Source organism: Mytilus trossulus, chromosome 14 (genome assembly GCF_036588685.1).
Source record: "Mytilus trossulus isolate FHL-02 chromosome 14, PNRI_Mtr1.1.1.hap1, whole genome shotgun sequence".
Classification (NCBI taxonomy): Eukaryota; Metazoa; Mollusca; class Bivalvia; order Mytilida; family Mytilidae; genus Mytilus; species Mytilus trossulus.
The window spans coordinates 18,240,015-18,252,864 of NC_086386.1; the positions used below are offsets into that span (position 1 = coordinate 18,240,015).

Genomic DNA, 12,850 nt, shown 5'->3' on the forward strand with positions numbered 1-12,850 from the left:
CTGGGAGGGGGTAGTCCGGGGGAACCCTGGGGGTTGGAACACCCTATTTCTTTGGACGATTAAATAATGCATTTAAAGGGTAGGGGGCATGTGGTTGGACCCCTAAAATGGCTAGATCCGCACCTGGTATCTGGCATGTACTATATATATATATATGCACATTTTATTTAAAGCTAGGGGGCGTCGATTATTTTTAGTGATCAGAGCTGTGATATCCATCCTAGAGGCCCGGAGTGGGGAGAACTTTTATGGGGACTTCGGGATCGGGTTTATTTACATTAAGTTCATGATTTCGGGACTGACCTTTTCGGGATCCGGAAATTCGTTTTTTCGAATTTCGGGATGACGGATTTTTATGTATTTTAAATTCGGGACCTCGGGATCGATGTCATGGTTTTAACTCCGGGATTTCAGGATCAGGACCCCTCCTACCCCCTCATCCTAGAACTACAATGTAAATGAACTAGTGACAAAGCGGCTCATCCATGCCACACATTACATCAGAGGCAGATTTAGGGGGGAAGGTTGCCCGGGCCCCCCTTTTTTGGAAACAAAATGGTTGTTTGTATAGGGAATCACTGAAGCGTGACTGGAGCGGGTCCCCTCTTAGGCAGTCAGTGGGCCCCCACTTATGAAAATTTCTAGATCCGCCAGTGTACATAGTAAGGGAGCTACCATTTGATTTTAAGGGGGGGGGGGGGGGGGGGCTAGGATGAAATTTGAAAAAAAGGCAGGACAGGATTTTGAGTTAAAAAAGGCAGGATGAGTAACTTGGCAAAAAAAAGGCAGGATGACAATTGTAAAAAAGTCAGGATAAGATAAGAAGAAAAAAAAAAAGGGCAGGACCGAATAGACTGAAAAATAATAAGGCAGGACAGAAATTACAACTAAAAAAAAAAGGCAGGACAAAATTTTTCATCCTAGCCCCCCATAAAAATCAAATGGTAGCTTTGTAAGTACATCTTCACGTTTGGGTGTCAAATTGGTCTCTGAGAGTTGTCTCATTGAATCCTAATCTCAGAGAGCTTTCCACATTTTCTGATTTTTATTTAATTGTTACAAAATGACATTTAATTATTTTAAATGTTGAATACATTAGTTTTCAATAATTTTGGAGGCGTCACGGTCCGGGGTCACGGTCTTTCAAAGATTTGATCATATCCTATAAAAGACCTCCCATTGAAATTTAGTTACACATGCTAAATAAAGGATAACCATATATTCATTTAGATACGTCCTGGAGTTGAACCTTATTAAAGTGCATATGACTAAAATTTCCCTTCCCTTGGCCTCTGAAATTTCAGATTCCTAAGGTGGCCTGGATAAACAACGCACATGACATATTGGTCGTTGGTGTGTGTTAGACAAAAGCGTACAGTAAGTTATGTTTGTAACGATTTTAATGCAACTGGCACTAACACACAATAATTAATATTGATTGTTTAGTAATTTTATCGATACACAATTTTATTTTATCGTCGTGAATTAACAATTTGTCTAAAATTCGTAATCTATTCTAACACATTGAATGTGTAGTGTTATAGTTGTTATCTTGTATTCATGTTCAAATCATTTATCATTTATCATGAATGAAAACAAGGTATTACCTGACCTTTGACATTTATATTCGCCAAGAAGTAAGTTGAATATTATGTATTTATTTTCTGTTTGTTTATATTTTATGGTTTTCTATGGGTTTATTCGCTGAGATCGTTTGCTCTTATTGAAAAAAAAGTATAGCAAAATAAAGAAAACCGAATCGCTATTAATGTTGGTTGTATATGTTATACATTTATTACTTCCTTCCCCAGAGTCAGAGGCACTCACAGGGCTTTTAACAGTTAATTAATGCTTCAAACATCATTTGCATGCAGTATGAACATATATTGATGATTCATTTAGGTACTTGTGATAATGTTGACAATATTTCTTTTCTAAATATCCCTTTAAATAAAAAACTTGTCAATCATTGTGATGTTGGAATTTCTCTTGTGTATTTACGAACTTCATCGACTGCTACGATTTACACGATAAACTGCATTAATTCAGATCACAGGGTTATATATGTTGGTATATTGTCATGACTAATTTTATGTATTATTCCAAATTATTTACTTTTTTTCTTTAACTGATTTCCCTGGAGAAGGTTAAATTTTGTATCGTGATATCTGGTATCACATTATCTCTATCAAATTCCTTTCCTATGGAGACAAGTTTTATTTAAATGTCAAATTAAAGTCATAAGTCCATAAGTTCACCAGCTGTCGCCAATTTCTTGTCTGTTATCTCACTATAATTATAATACATAAATATTTTTTCCCGGATGTACATTGTACAACATCATGTACTACTCCTATAACATACGTCATACATAACATATATGCATTCACATTCACATTCACAATTTCATATTCAATTTTTAATACTGACATTTTCTTTTCTTCTTTTTTTTGTAGTAACAAAAAAGATGAAAAAAAAGCAAACACAGTACAATAAAATTATCCGAAATAAGAAATTAATACTATAGAAGTAGAAATTAATTCCCCCGAGGTCAACATACACACATGGCAAGTTTGAAATCTTGTATAAATAAGAATACTATTTTCTTCCAATTGAATTAATAATATAATATAAATAACACCTCCACGCAATTAAGATATAAAATATGTGTCACTTATCATTGAGAAAATACGTCTCTGTATATTTGTTTTTTGTTTATTTTTGTATTTGTATTTGGGCCCCCCTGTTTCTTGACCATCAAATCATTTTAATTGGGACATAAAGTTGGATCCCCCCCCTTTTTGGTTTTTGAAGTATAATGTAATCTTCTGTCCTTATTGTTTACAATGTTTACAATTAGGTAAGATACATGTTTCATTATGTTATCTCGAAAAAGCATTATCAACCTTCAGTTGGCTTCGCTGCGGTTGACAATCTTTTTCTTGGGGTAACAATCTGCTCTATCACCCTCTCAGCTATGTGTTACTTATATACTGTAAAAACCACATGCAGACCCTCAAAACACATAGTTTCAGTTTGTCACAAGCATGTTTTATTTCAAATTTGTTTATATGACAAAAGTCAAGAAGGATTATTATACATAATTTATGATAAAATGACAATTAAAGAAAATTCTATCCTGCAGAAATATGATGAACATCATTTTCTCTAGTATTTTCGATCAATTCACATATAATTATATTGTTTAACTATCAAATGTATGTGGTAGAAAACGTATATATTTATGATTCGCCAATTACAAAACAAATAGGATTATTCGCAGTACACTAAACAAAATCTGATATGAATATTATACATAGGTTAGTCATATGTCATGTCTAATAACATTGTACGTCATGTGAACACACGGAGGCTAGGAATTTTATTGTTGTTATGATCGATTTTCCCAAAATTAAATAAGGAAGGGGTCAGTGAAAAAACTATGTGAATTAAGTTTTTTTTTATCATACATTGAACTTTTGATGTCGTCCCTTAGCTAAGCTATCATGGTTATGTCGCACAACTTTAATCAGTGCATTCTTTGGTCAGTGAAATGTCGTGAAGTAACACGAATAGAATGCCTGGGTGTCATATATATCTTACGTTTATTTAAATATAATAGCATGACGAGGGGGCAAAACAGGAGCTGGGTGGGCAATTTTTCAATTCGGAAAACTATTGACATGCACGGAAATTTTCCGGGCGCTCTGATGAAATGGAATCGCTATATATATATATGTTTAACCCTGCAATGCTAATTCTTCTTAAAAAGGCCTATAATTTCTCGATTCACTCTTTGTTTATAATTGTAGTTCTATATTTCTGCTATTTATAATTCGTCTGTTTTCAAAGAATATAGAAGTTGATGCTAGTATGTTCCTTGTTTAACAAGTTAGTTCTAGCTTGGTGCAATTTTATACATAGTGTACTATATAGTTTTTCATGTATTTATTTTGTATTAATCATATTATAAATGGAGAAAAATAAAGAAACATCCGTTAAAATTAACTAAAAACATCATTGGTGAACTATAGAAATTCTTCTTCCTTTTTGCAACATGAGTTTATTCAACCAAATGCTATGAAACTTATACACAATCCTTGTTACCACAAACTACAGACAATGACAGATCAATGCAGATTAAATGTTTTTAAATTTCCCCCTTTTAAAAAGGAAAAAAATGCTGAATTATTCGTTTCCATTCTCTAACTTAAATTAACCTCAACCAAATGTTATGAAACTTATACACATTACTTATTACCGCATATAACTCAGACTTTTACCGTCCTTTAGTGATGTCCCTTTATAACCTTATATGATATACAGCGAGGGCATCATCTATGTCCCATGAACACATTCTCAATTTATTTGGTATTTATAACAATATTTTATCTTTGTAGGTGCAAAGAGTTAAAGAGATCTACACTCCAAAGGTGATTTATGTTCGATGATTACTAACAATGGTTCATTGGATGGGGTTTGCATGAAATATATAGCTTTATATCAATATTACTAGTAGAACATGCATGACGTAGTAAACAGTTACCATGGTTGGAGAGAAACAGAAAAGCAGGCTTTGGAAAGCTGGGATTTTAAGACGCATGTTTGCAGGCATCATCATAGTAGGAATCAGTTATTTTTGTTATCTAGTTTTCTTTCAAGCACCTGGTCATTTTGTGTATACGCATGCTAATACACATGCGCAGTGTATGATACCACAGATAAATCCGTTTGATAAAGATATTCTAGCATTTTTTTGGCAACCAGATCCTATAGTGTGTACACAAAACACTGAACTAGTTTATATCGATGACAACGATACTGTACATGTAAATTATAGTCGAACTCATTTAGAAGTTGTTAACTGTAGTTATCAAAATATAATTCGAGAAACGGAAAACGATAACGAGGTATTATTTAATTTACCAGTCTGGTTCTCTAAAAGTTCAAAGTTGACCTCAGACTTTATTAAAGTTCAGTGCTACGATTACAGCGGCAATTTATTGTATGAGCGTCTACACTACCATATTCATAAGTCCGGAAAAAAATTCACATCTGATGAAAATCGCTTTAGTGTTTTGTTACTTGGAATAGATGGTATGTCGCGCTTGGCAGCTATTCGTGAACTTCCAAAAACGCTAAAATATCTGCAAGATACTTTACAGGGACACATTTTAAAGGGATATGCAAAAGTTGGAGAAAACACATTCCCAAATATGGTGGCTTTTTTGGCTGGCCGTATTGGATACAGCAAAGATTTTCCGGTCGACCCTAATGTGTTTTTCGATAATCATCCGTTTATCTGGAATAACTTCTCAAAAGATGATGCTGTTACTATGTATGCTGAAGATTGGCCTAGACTTTCAACATTCAACTATGCTGTTCCAGGGTTCAACCAATCACCAACAGACCATTATTTCCGTCCTTTCTATTTGGGTATAAACAAAATGCGAAAGTATCAATCAACGATAAATGAAGCCTTTTTATTTCTAGAAAATCAAAATATCAAAGTTGGTAAAACATCAACATTGTGTTATAGTGATAAACCAAAACACGTTTTACAACTGGACTATTATAAACGATTTTTAAAATCTTATCGCAACAAGTTAAAGTTCGGTCTCTCTTGGTTGAACGAGATTAGTCATGACTACGTTAACTTTATAAAGTTAGCAGACGATGATTTGCTGGATTTTTTAACGTTTCTTAAAGAAGATGGTCATTTAGAAAAGTCCGTATTATTTTTTGTAAGTGATCATGGTTCAAGAGTAGATAAAATCCGTAACACACCAATAGGACGTATTGAAGAGAGAATGCCATTCTTTTCAGTTGTTCTTCCTCAGAACTTCAAAGACAAATTTCCACAAGCTGAGACAAACTTGCGAACAAATATCGAAAGATTAACTTCTCCTTTTGACTTTTACGAAACTATTGTAGATATTTTTAAAAACGAATACTCTTATAGTACAAACGTTGTACAATATCCGTTGTCAAGAGGAATAAGTCTTTTCAGGAACATTCCAAAACAGCGATCATGTGCCGATGCAGGGATTCATGAACATAACTGTGCGTGCTACACTTCTGAAAATATCCCAGTTAACAATACCAAGATTGAACGTTTGGCAGCCTTTGTTGTTACGAAAATAAATCGTGATTTGCATCATTTAAAGGAAAAGTGCGTCACTTTGACGTTGAATAAGATCATAGAAGCAAAATTAGTTCACTCCCAATTAAAACATAATGAACAATACGACGATAAGAAATTTATGCATAATTTCATTAAGCCAAAAGAGGACAAAAACAAACGTTTTTTGATACTTTTTGACGTTTTGCCAAGTGCTGCTATGTTTGAGGCAACTGTAGAGGAAACGAATGCAATCGAATTATTTTCAGTATTGGGACATGTCAGTCGGACTAATCGCTATGGAAACCAGTCATCGTGCATTAATGATAAAAGATTGAAACTGTATTGCTTTTGTAAGTGAATGTTTGTGTTATAATTATTAAACTTTTTATACTGTTATTTTTATATGATACTTTTTACAGATATACAATGCAGAGCAAGCCAAAGTTGTATTTAAAAATGCTGATGTGGCGTATAGAGGTGCATACTCATTGTTACGCACTCACCGTAGGTCATTAAGTTTAATCCTTGTCCGTCTGTATGTCCATCCAGCCCAAAATTAGTTTCCGTTCTCTAACTTTATTAAGTTTGCCTCAACCAAATGTTATGAAATAAATACACAATGCTTAATACCACCAAAACACAGATTCAGATTTATATTTTACCGTTCTAGAGTTATACTGAAATATTCCTCGAAGTAGAAATTAAATATGTGACTAAGCCATATTTGCAGGCGTATGGGATTACCTTGTCTAAAATTGGCTTTTTGCATTATTATCTTGGGCATACTAAAACATGAAATATGATCTCTTTGTTGTAAAAGCAATGAAACGAAATTTTATGACGCCGCCGAAGCAGAGAGGGGCATTAAGTTTAAACCTTGTCCGTTCTCTAACTTTTGTTTGCCTCAACCAAATGTTATGAAGTTTATCATGTTCAGTCAATGCTAATTACCACATAACACAGACCAAGGTTGAATTTGGTAGCGTCACTTTTACTATTCTAGAGTATTGCCCCTTTCAAATGGAAAAATAGCTGAAATTTTCGTTTCCGTTCTCTAACTTTTGTTTGCTCAACCAAATGTTACAAAACTAATCACAATCTCATTACCACAAATCACAGATCTACAGTGAAAAATGTAGAAGTTTCCGATTCCGTTCTCTTACTTTAGTTTGCCTCAATCAAATGTAATGAAACTAATATACAGTGCTTATTACCACAAAACAAACCAGATCAAGTTTGAATTTTTGTGGTCTGACTTTTACTGTTCTAGAATTATGCCCCTTTATAAATAGAAAAATTGCTGATTTTTTTGTTTCCATTCTCTAACTTGAGTTTGCCTCAAGCAAATGTTCTGAAACTTATACACAATGATTATAACTACAAAACAGATATTAAGTTTGGTTGTGTCACTTCTATAGTTGTTGAGTTATGTCTTTTTATAATCTTACATGCAACGGGGGCATCATCTGTGTCATATGGACACATTCTTTATTTATTGTTATCAAAGCTTACGTGTTTATCTTTTCACATATATATGCACTGGTTATAATAATGCTTGAATATACTTTAACAGGACGTACATGTATATCCCACTTTTCCTTTCATTCACATGACTGTATACATATTCCTCACACATCCTTGTTTAAAGAACATATGGCGTACATTCGTGACAGCTTGTTTGATATAGTTAAAGTTATGGTTGTTGTGCATGTTACCCAATACTCATTGATCGGTTTTGACTTTGCATGAAAGAAGTTACTACTAATATGAATAAAATGATCGTGAATACACTTCATATCACTTTTAATTTTAAACTTGGCTATCTGGTAATATTAATCATCCTACCCTCCTTACATTTCTAGGAATATCGATTGTTAAAATTAAACACATGGAAACCCCGTGTATCTAATATGGATTTTCTGGTGTGTTTTATCTGATATTATAGGCTAGTAACAGTGTTATGTCCCTTTATAAGTAGTCTGACATCACGATAACTGCTGCCATTCGCATCCTGTGCGAAAGTCACATAAATTACATAAATATGAGATCAGTTGCATTTAATCAGAGGCAAATGCAATAGGGATAACATTTGAAAAAATACCTTTTATTTTTTGACATATCTCTATGTTTTATAAATCAAACGGCGTTTTATGTTCTCCAATATGTATTTTTTTTCTGAAAATCAACCCATACAAACTCGAGCTTTCGTCTGACAACGTAAGCATTGAACAACATACCAGAACATTATTTTCATGAATTTTGAAATACTAGATTGCCAATTTGATTTATGCCTTTTTGTGCTTCTTTGTTAAATATTTGCTTGATTTTATAGTGATTAAGAATTTAAAACAATGTTGACTCAGACTGCTGAACCCTTATTTTTGACATTTTCATGTCTGTTTGTTTTGATCATGCATCGTTGTCATTATAATGGAATTTGATGCGACTGTCATACAAGTGAGAGGTTTAGCTAGCTATAAAACCAGGTTCAATCCACCATTTTTTCACGTAAGAAAATACCTGTACCAAGGTCAGGGATATGACAGCTGTTATCAATTCGTTCGATGTGTTTGAGCTTTTGATTTTGCAATTTGAATAGGGACTTTCCGTTTTGAATTCTTGGAGTTTAGTATTTTTGTGATTTTTTTATCATTGAGAAGCTAAATATTACTCTTACAACACAACGCAATTAAAATGTTAAGCTGACTTTACAGAGTTATCTCCCTGTAGTGTTAGGTGCCACCTTAAGTTTGGCTGTCAGAATTCTAATATTCAAATTTTAACAAAAACAGTTAACAACAAATACAATCTCACAATAACAGTTAACAATAAAAATTAAAGTCCTATAACAGCTAACAAGGAATAAGACAATAAAAGGTAACTGTAACAGCAGATATATTTTCAAAATATGAGATTACAAAGAATTAAATTACCTCATAACAGCATAACAGTTAAACCCCTCCCCCCTTTATAGCTCCCCTCTGACATTCCACCATTAATCGCAAGTTTTGGAGCCCTTGGTTTAAGTCATTGTTTGGTTTTTGTGTTTGACTGTGGAAGGATATGGAATGTAAATTCGGTTAGTATTTCTTTGAAGTCCTTGTTTTTCGTAAAAATTATGTTTTGATAATGTGTTGTGAATGCATTCATTTATTTAGATTCATTCGGAAATCTTGTGTTCATTGCTATTAATTTTAGTTTTTATCGTTCATTACTAACTAGTCAATGAGTGGGAGCAGCTAGACAGTGCACAGCAATTTCAGATATGGAAGTTAGATCACGGGGCTGATACGCACAAACCACTTAAGTTAAGATATCTTATCGTAATACTAATTTATCGTAGGACATGTAGAAAAATCCGTCCGTTCGGAACAAATCTTAACTTTAAAAAAGGAGTTTTATGCATAAAGGCGCTGTTCTAAGCTCTTCCAATGACAATCGATGAACGACAGGATTGTAGATTGCAGTAACAATAAAATCATTCGGTATAAAAACACTCTCCTTTTTAAATATTCGAAGTTAATCACCCGAAGATCTAAAGAAAACGTACCCTTCTTATTATTTAAATTAGTATTACGATTGGATATCCATACTACAGTTGTTGAATATTAACTTGTTTTTACCTTTTTGTAAAAAGTCAAAGTTAAAGAAGTACAGTTGACTTTATAAATAAATACACAAAGTAACATCTGTTGTATGATTGGATTACAAACAGTGCATTAATCCAATCAATATAATGGACATTTCCCAAGTGATATTAGAATATATTTGATACCTTTATGTGTGAATTATTTTATAATTACAGTCGTTAGCATGGTTATGGAATAAATGTATGTGGACATTTCCAGTACCAAAATTAAGTTGAGATAACTATGAATAAAACTATAGATGGGATGTTAAGATAACGTCAACTTAAAATGATTCAATTCCTTAGAAAGGCAAGTATGTGTCCAGTGAAATATTCAACAAGAGTGTTTAAAAAGTTGCGTGTAGGAAATGACAGTATGTCTATACATAATTGGAGTAAAAGAAGAATAAAAACAACGTTGTTTATTTTATTCACAGTGATTTTATTGATATTGATGAATTCATGTATCCAGCCTGTTCGATTTATATTTGTTCATCAAAGTATAAATAGCACGTGCCTTTTACCTGACATTGACCCTTTTGACAAATCAGTCATGCAGTATATATGGCATCCGAAACCAATTGTTTGCGAACCGTCTCCGTCCATTGTTTATATTGACAAAATGGGGAAACTACAACTAAACAGAAGTGAAATTTCAAACAAAAATAATCATTTCGATTGTTTTTATCGTTTGATTATGCGTTCCAGTGACAATGATGTAACACTATCACATGAAGTCAAGTTATTACTCCCTGTTTATATTCCGTCAGATTATGTAAATGTTAAATGTTTCGGTGACCAAAGACTTCTATATGACATTGTTCTTCATAACGTTGACTTTAAAACAGTTCGAAAAAATAAGGAAATATTAAATGAAAATGACAAATGCTTAAGTGTATTGATGTTCGGTCTTGATTCAGTGTCACGATTAGCTGCAGAGCGGAAACTGCCTAAAACTATGAATTTAATCAAAAAGCTTAATGGATATAATTTCAAAGGCTACACAAGTATTGCAGCAATCACATATCCGAACCTGATGGCATCATTAACAGGAAAAACTGCATACAGCAATGAATTACCTAAGTTAGACCCTAGGAAAGAGTTCACCGATAAATACCCCTTTATATGGAAAAACTTTTCCCAAAAAGGATATGTTACCATGTTCAGTGAAGATTTTCCAGAAATAAGCATGTTTAATTATATGCAAAAGGGTTTTAAAGATTCTCCAGTAGATCATTACCTTAGGCCGTACTACATAGCAAGGAAAAAACTACATCCAGTGCAATCAAATTTGGACCAAGTGTTTATGTTCCTGGAAGATAAAGATATTAAAATGAAAAAATATTCATCTCTATGTTATAAAAGTCGTCCAAAGCATGCAATACATATAGATCACTATAAAAACTTTGTATCAACTTATAAAGGAAATCGGAAATTTGGGTTGTCATGGCTAACAGAAATAGGACATGATTATATGAATTTCTTAGAACATGCTGACGATGATATAGAACAAATGATTCAATATTTTTATAACGAAGGACTTTTCAAAAATACTATTTTTATTTTGTTTGGTGATCATGGTCCTAGGACGGACGAAATTCGAAATACAGCAATTGGGAGAATAGAAGAACGTATGCCTTTGTTGAGCATTATCATTCCTAAACAAATTAAGAATACATACCCTCATATACATACAAATTTACAAGACAACGAAAATAAGTTAACGTCACCATTTGATTTGCATGAAACTTTCGTGGACATACTTAATGAAAATTTTACGTTGTCTGAGAAAGTTATGACAAGGCCGTATCCGAGAGGGATAAGTCTTCTAAGAAAGATACCTAAAGATAGGACATGCTCTGACGCCGCTATAGCAGAACATGTGTGTGCATGTTATACATCTCACAAAGTATCAGTTAATTCTCGTATGATAGATATTGGAAAGTTTGTTGTGAATTCTATTAACATCAAACTTGAACAATTTAAAGACACATGCTCAACGTTATCCTTGTATCAAGTGAAAGAAGCCCAGGAAATCAAAACAGGTTTAGAATACAGAGAAGATTTTAGTAGGAAGACTTTGTTGAATCTGTTTTATCAACCAGAGGTGGAATCCGAACAACGTTTCGTTGTGTTAATCGAGACTACCCCTGGTCATTCCCTATTTGAAGGTACAGTTAGTAGTAAAAACAATGAACTGACGCTTCTAGGTGACGTCAGTCGAACCAATAGATATAATAACCAATCGCATTGTATAGCATATAAAACTTTGAAACATTTATGTTACTGTAAAGATTTAACATTGTGAAATCAATGAAATATAAGTAATACGGGTTCAATTAACGCTTGGTTATCATCTTTTTACAATGTAGAGTTTTTATTTTTCTACGCATTCAGTCATAAAACAGAATAAAACTGTGTAAACATCGTTAGGTGTGCTTCTAGTTATGCTCACTGAAACTTAATACAGCCTTCATTGAGTAACTACAAGCATTCTGTTATACCCATTGGGATCTTGTTTAGCTCGTCGTTTATTACAATTTTTCTAATACTGTTATTGACCATTTTACCATATGTAATGGAATAAATGTGTGTAATGAATAATAATCCGTTGTATTTTAAACGTATTTTGTCAAATAGTTTTGGATTTGTTTAATTTGTTTGTCTTTCAAGCACTTAACTTTACGTGTTAATCTATATCGATGTATAAATCAAGCAGAATAGTATCATGAAATTAATAACTATAGGTCACCGTTCGGCCTTAAACAATGAGCAATATCAGGCCCCGAAATGAAAAATGTAAAATAATGTAAACGAGAAAACGAACGACCTTGTCTATATACAAAGACTGAACGAAAAGCACACCTGGTACAATTCAGTTGGTATTGTTAATGTTGACAATAAGTTTAAGTTGATCGTATATACATTTTCGATTTTTTTGCAACAACATTGCCGTTTAAAAATAGAATGTTATAAGCAGTTTTAGAAAGATTTCTACAAATATAGTGAAACTTTAAAATGAAATATTTGAATCTGTAAAAGAATTTAGCCAATAAAATATAAGTATTGTTACCAAAAATCCAAGTATTGATAATTCT

General features: G+C 32.9%; 1 protein-coding gene across 4 annotated transcripts; it reads left to right on the forward strand.

Annotated features, from left to right (window-relative positions):
* The first annotated feature begins 1,292 nt into the window (after positions 1 to 1,292).
* On the forward strand, positions 1,293 to 12,408 carry LOC134697144 (uncharacterized). Of its 4 annotated transcripts, none has more exons than XM_063559204.1 (3): positions 1,293 to 1,377; positions 4,401 to 4,433; positions 9,930 to 12,408. In XM_063559204.1, exon 3 carries the CDS (start codon positions 10,042 to 10,044, stop codon positions 12,058 to 12,060), a length of 2,019 nt encoding a protein of 672 aa, XP_063415274.1. In that variant the 5' UTR covers positions 1,293 to 1,377; positions 4,401 to 4,433; positions 9,930 to 10,041; the 3' UTR covers positions 12,061 to 12,408. The 4 variants fall into 4 exon arrangements, with proteins under 4 accessions (XP_063415274.1, XP_063415276.1, XP_063415275.1 ...); XM_063559206.1 differs by having other exon boundaries at positions 4,401 to 6,474; positions 9,930 to 10,581; XM_063559205.1 differs by lacking the exon at positions 1,293 to 1,377 and adding an exon at positions 1,510 to 1,637.
* The last annotated feature ends 442 nt before the right edge of the window (positions 12,409 to 12,850 follow it).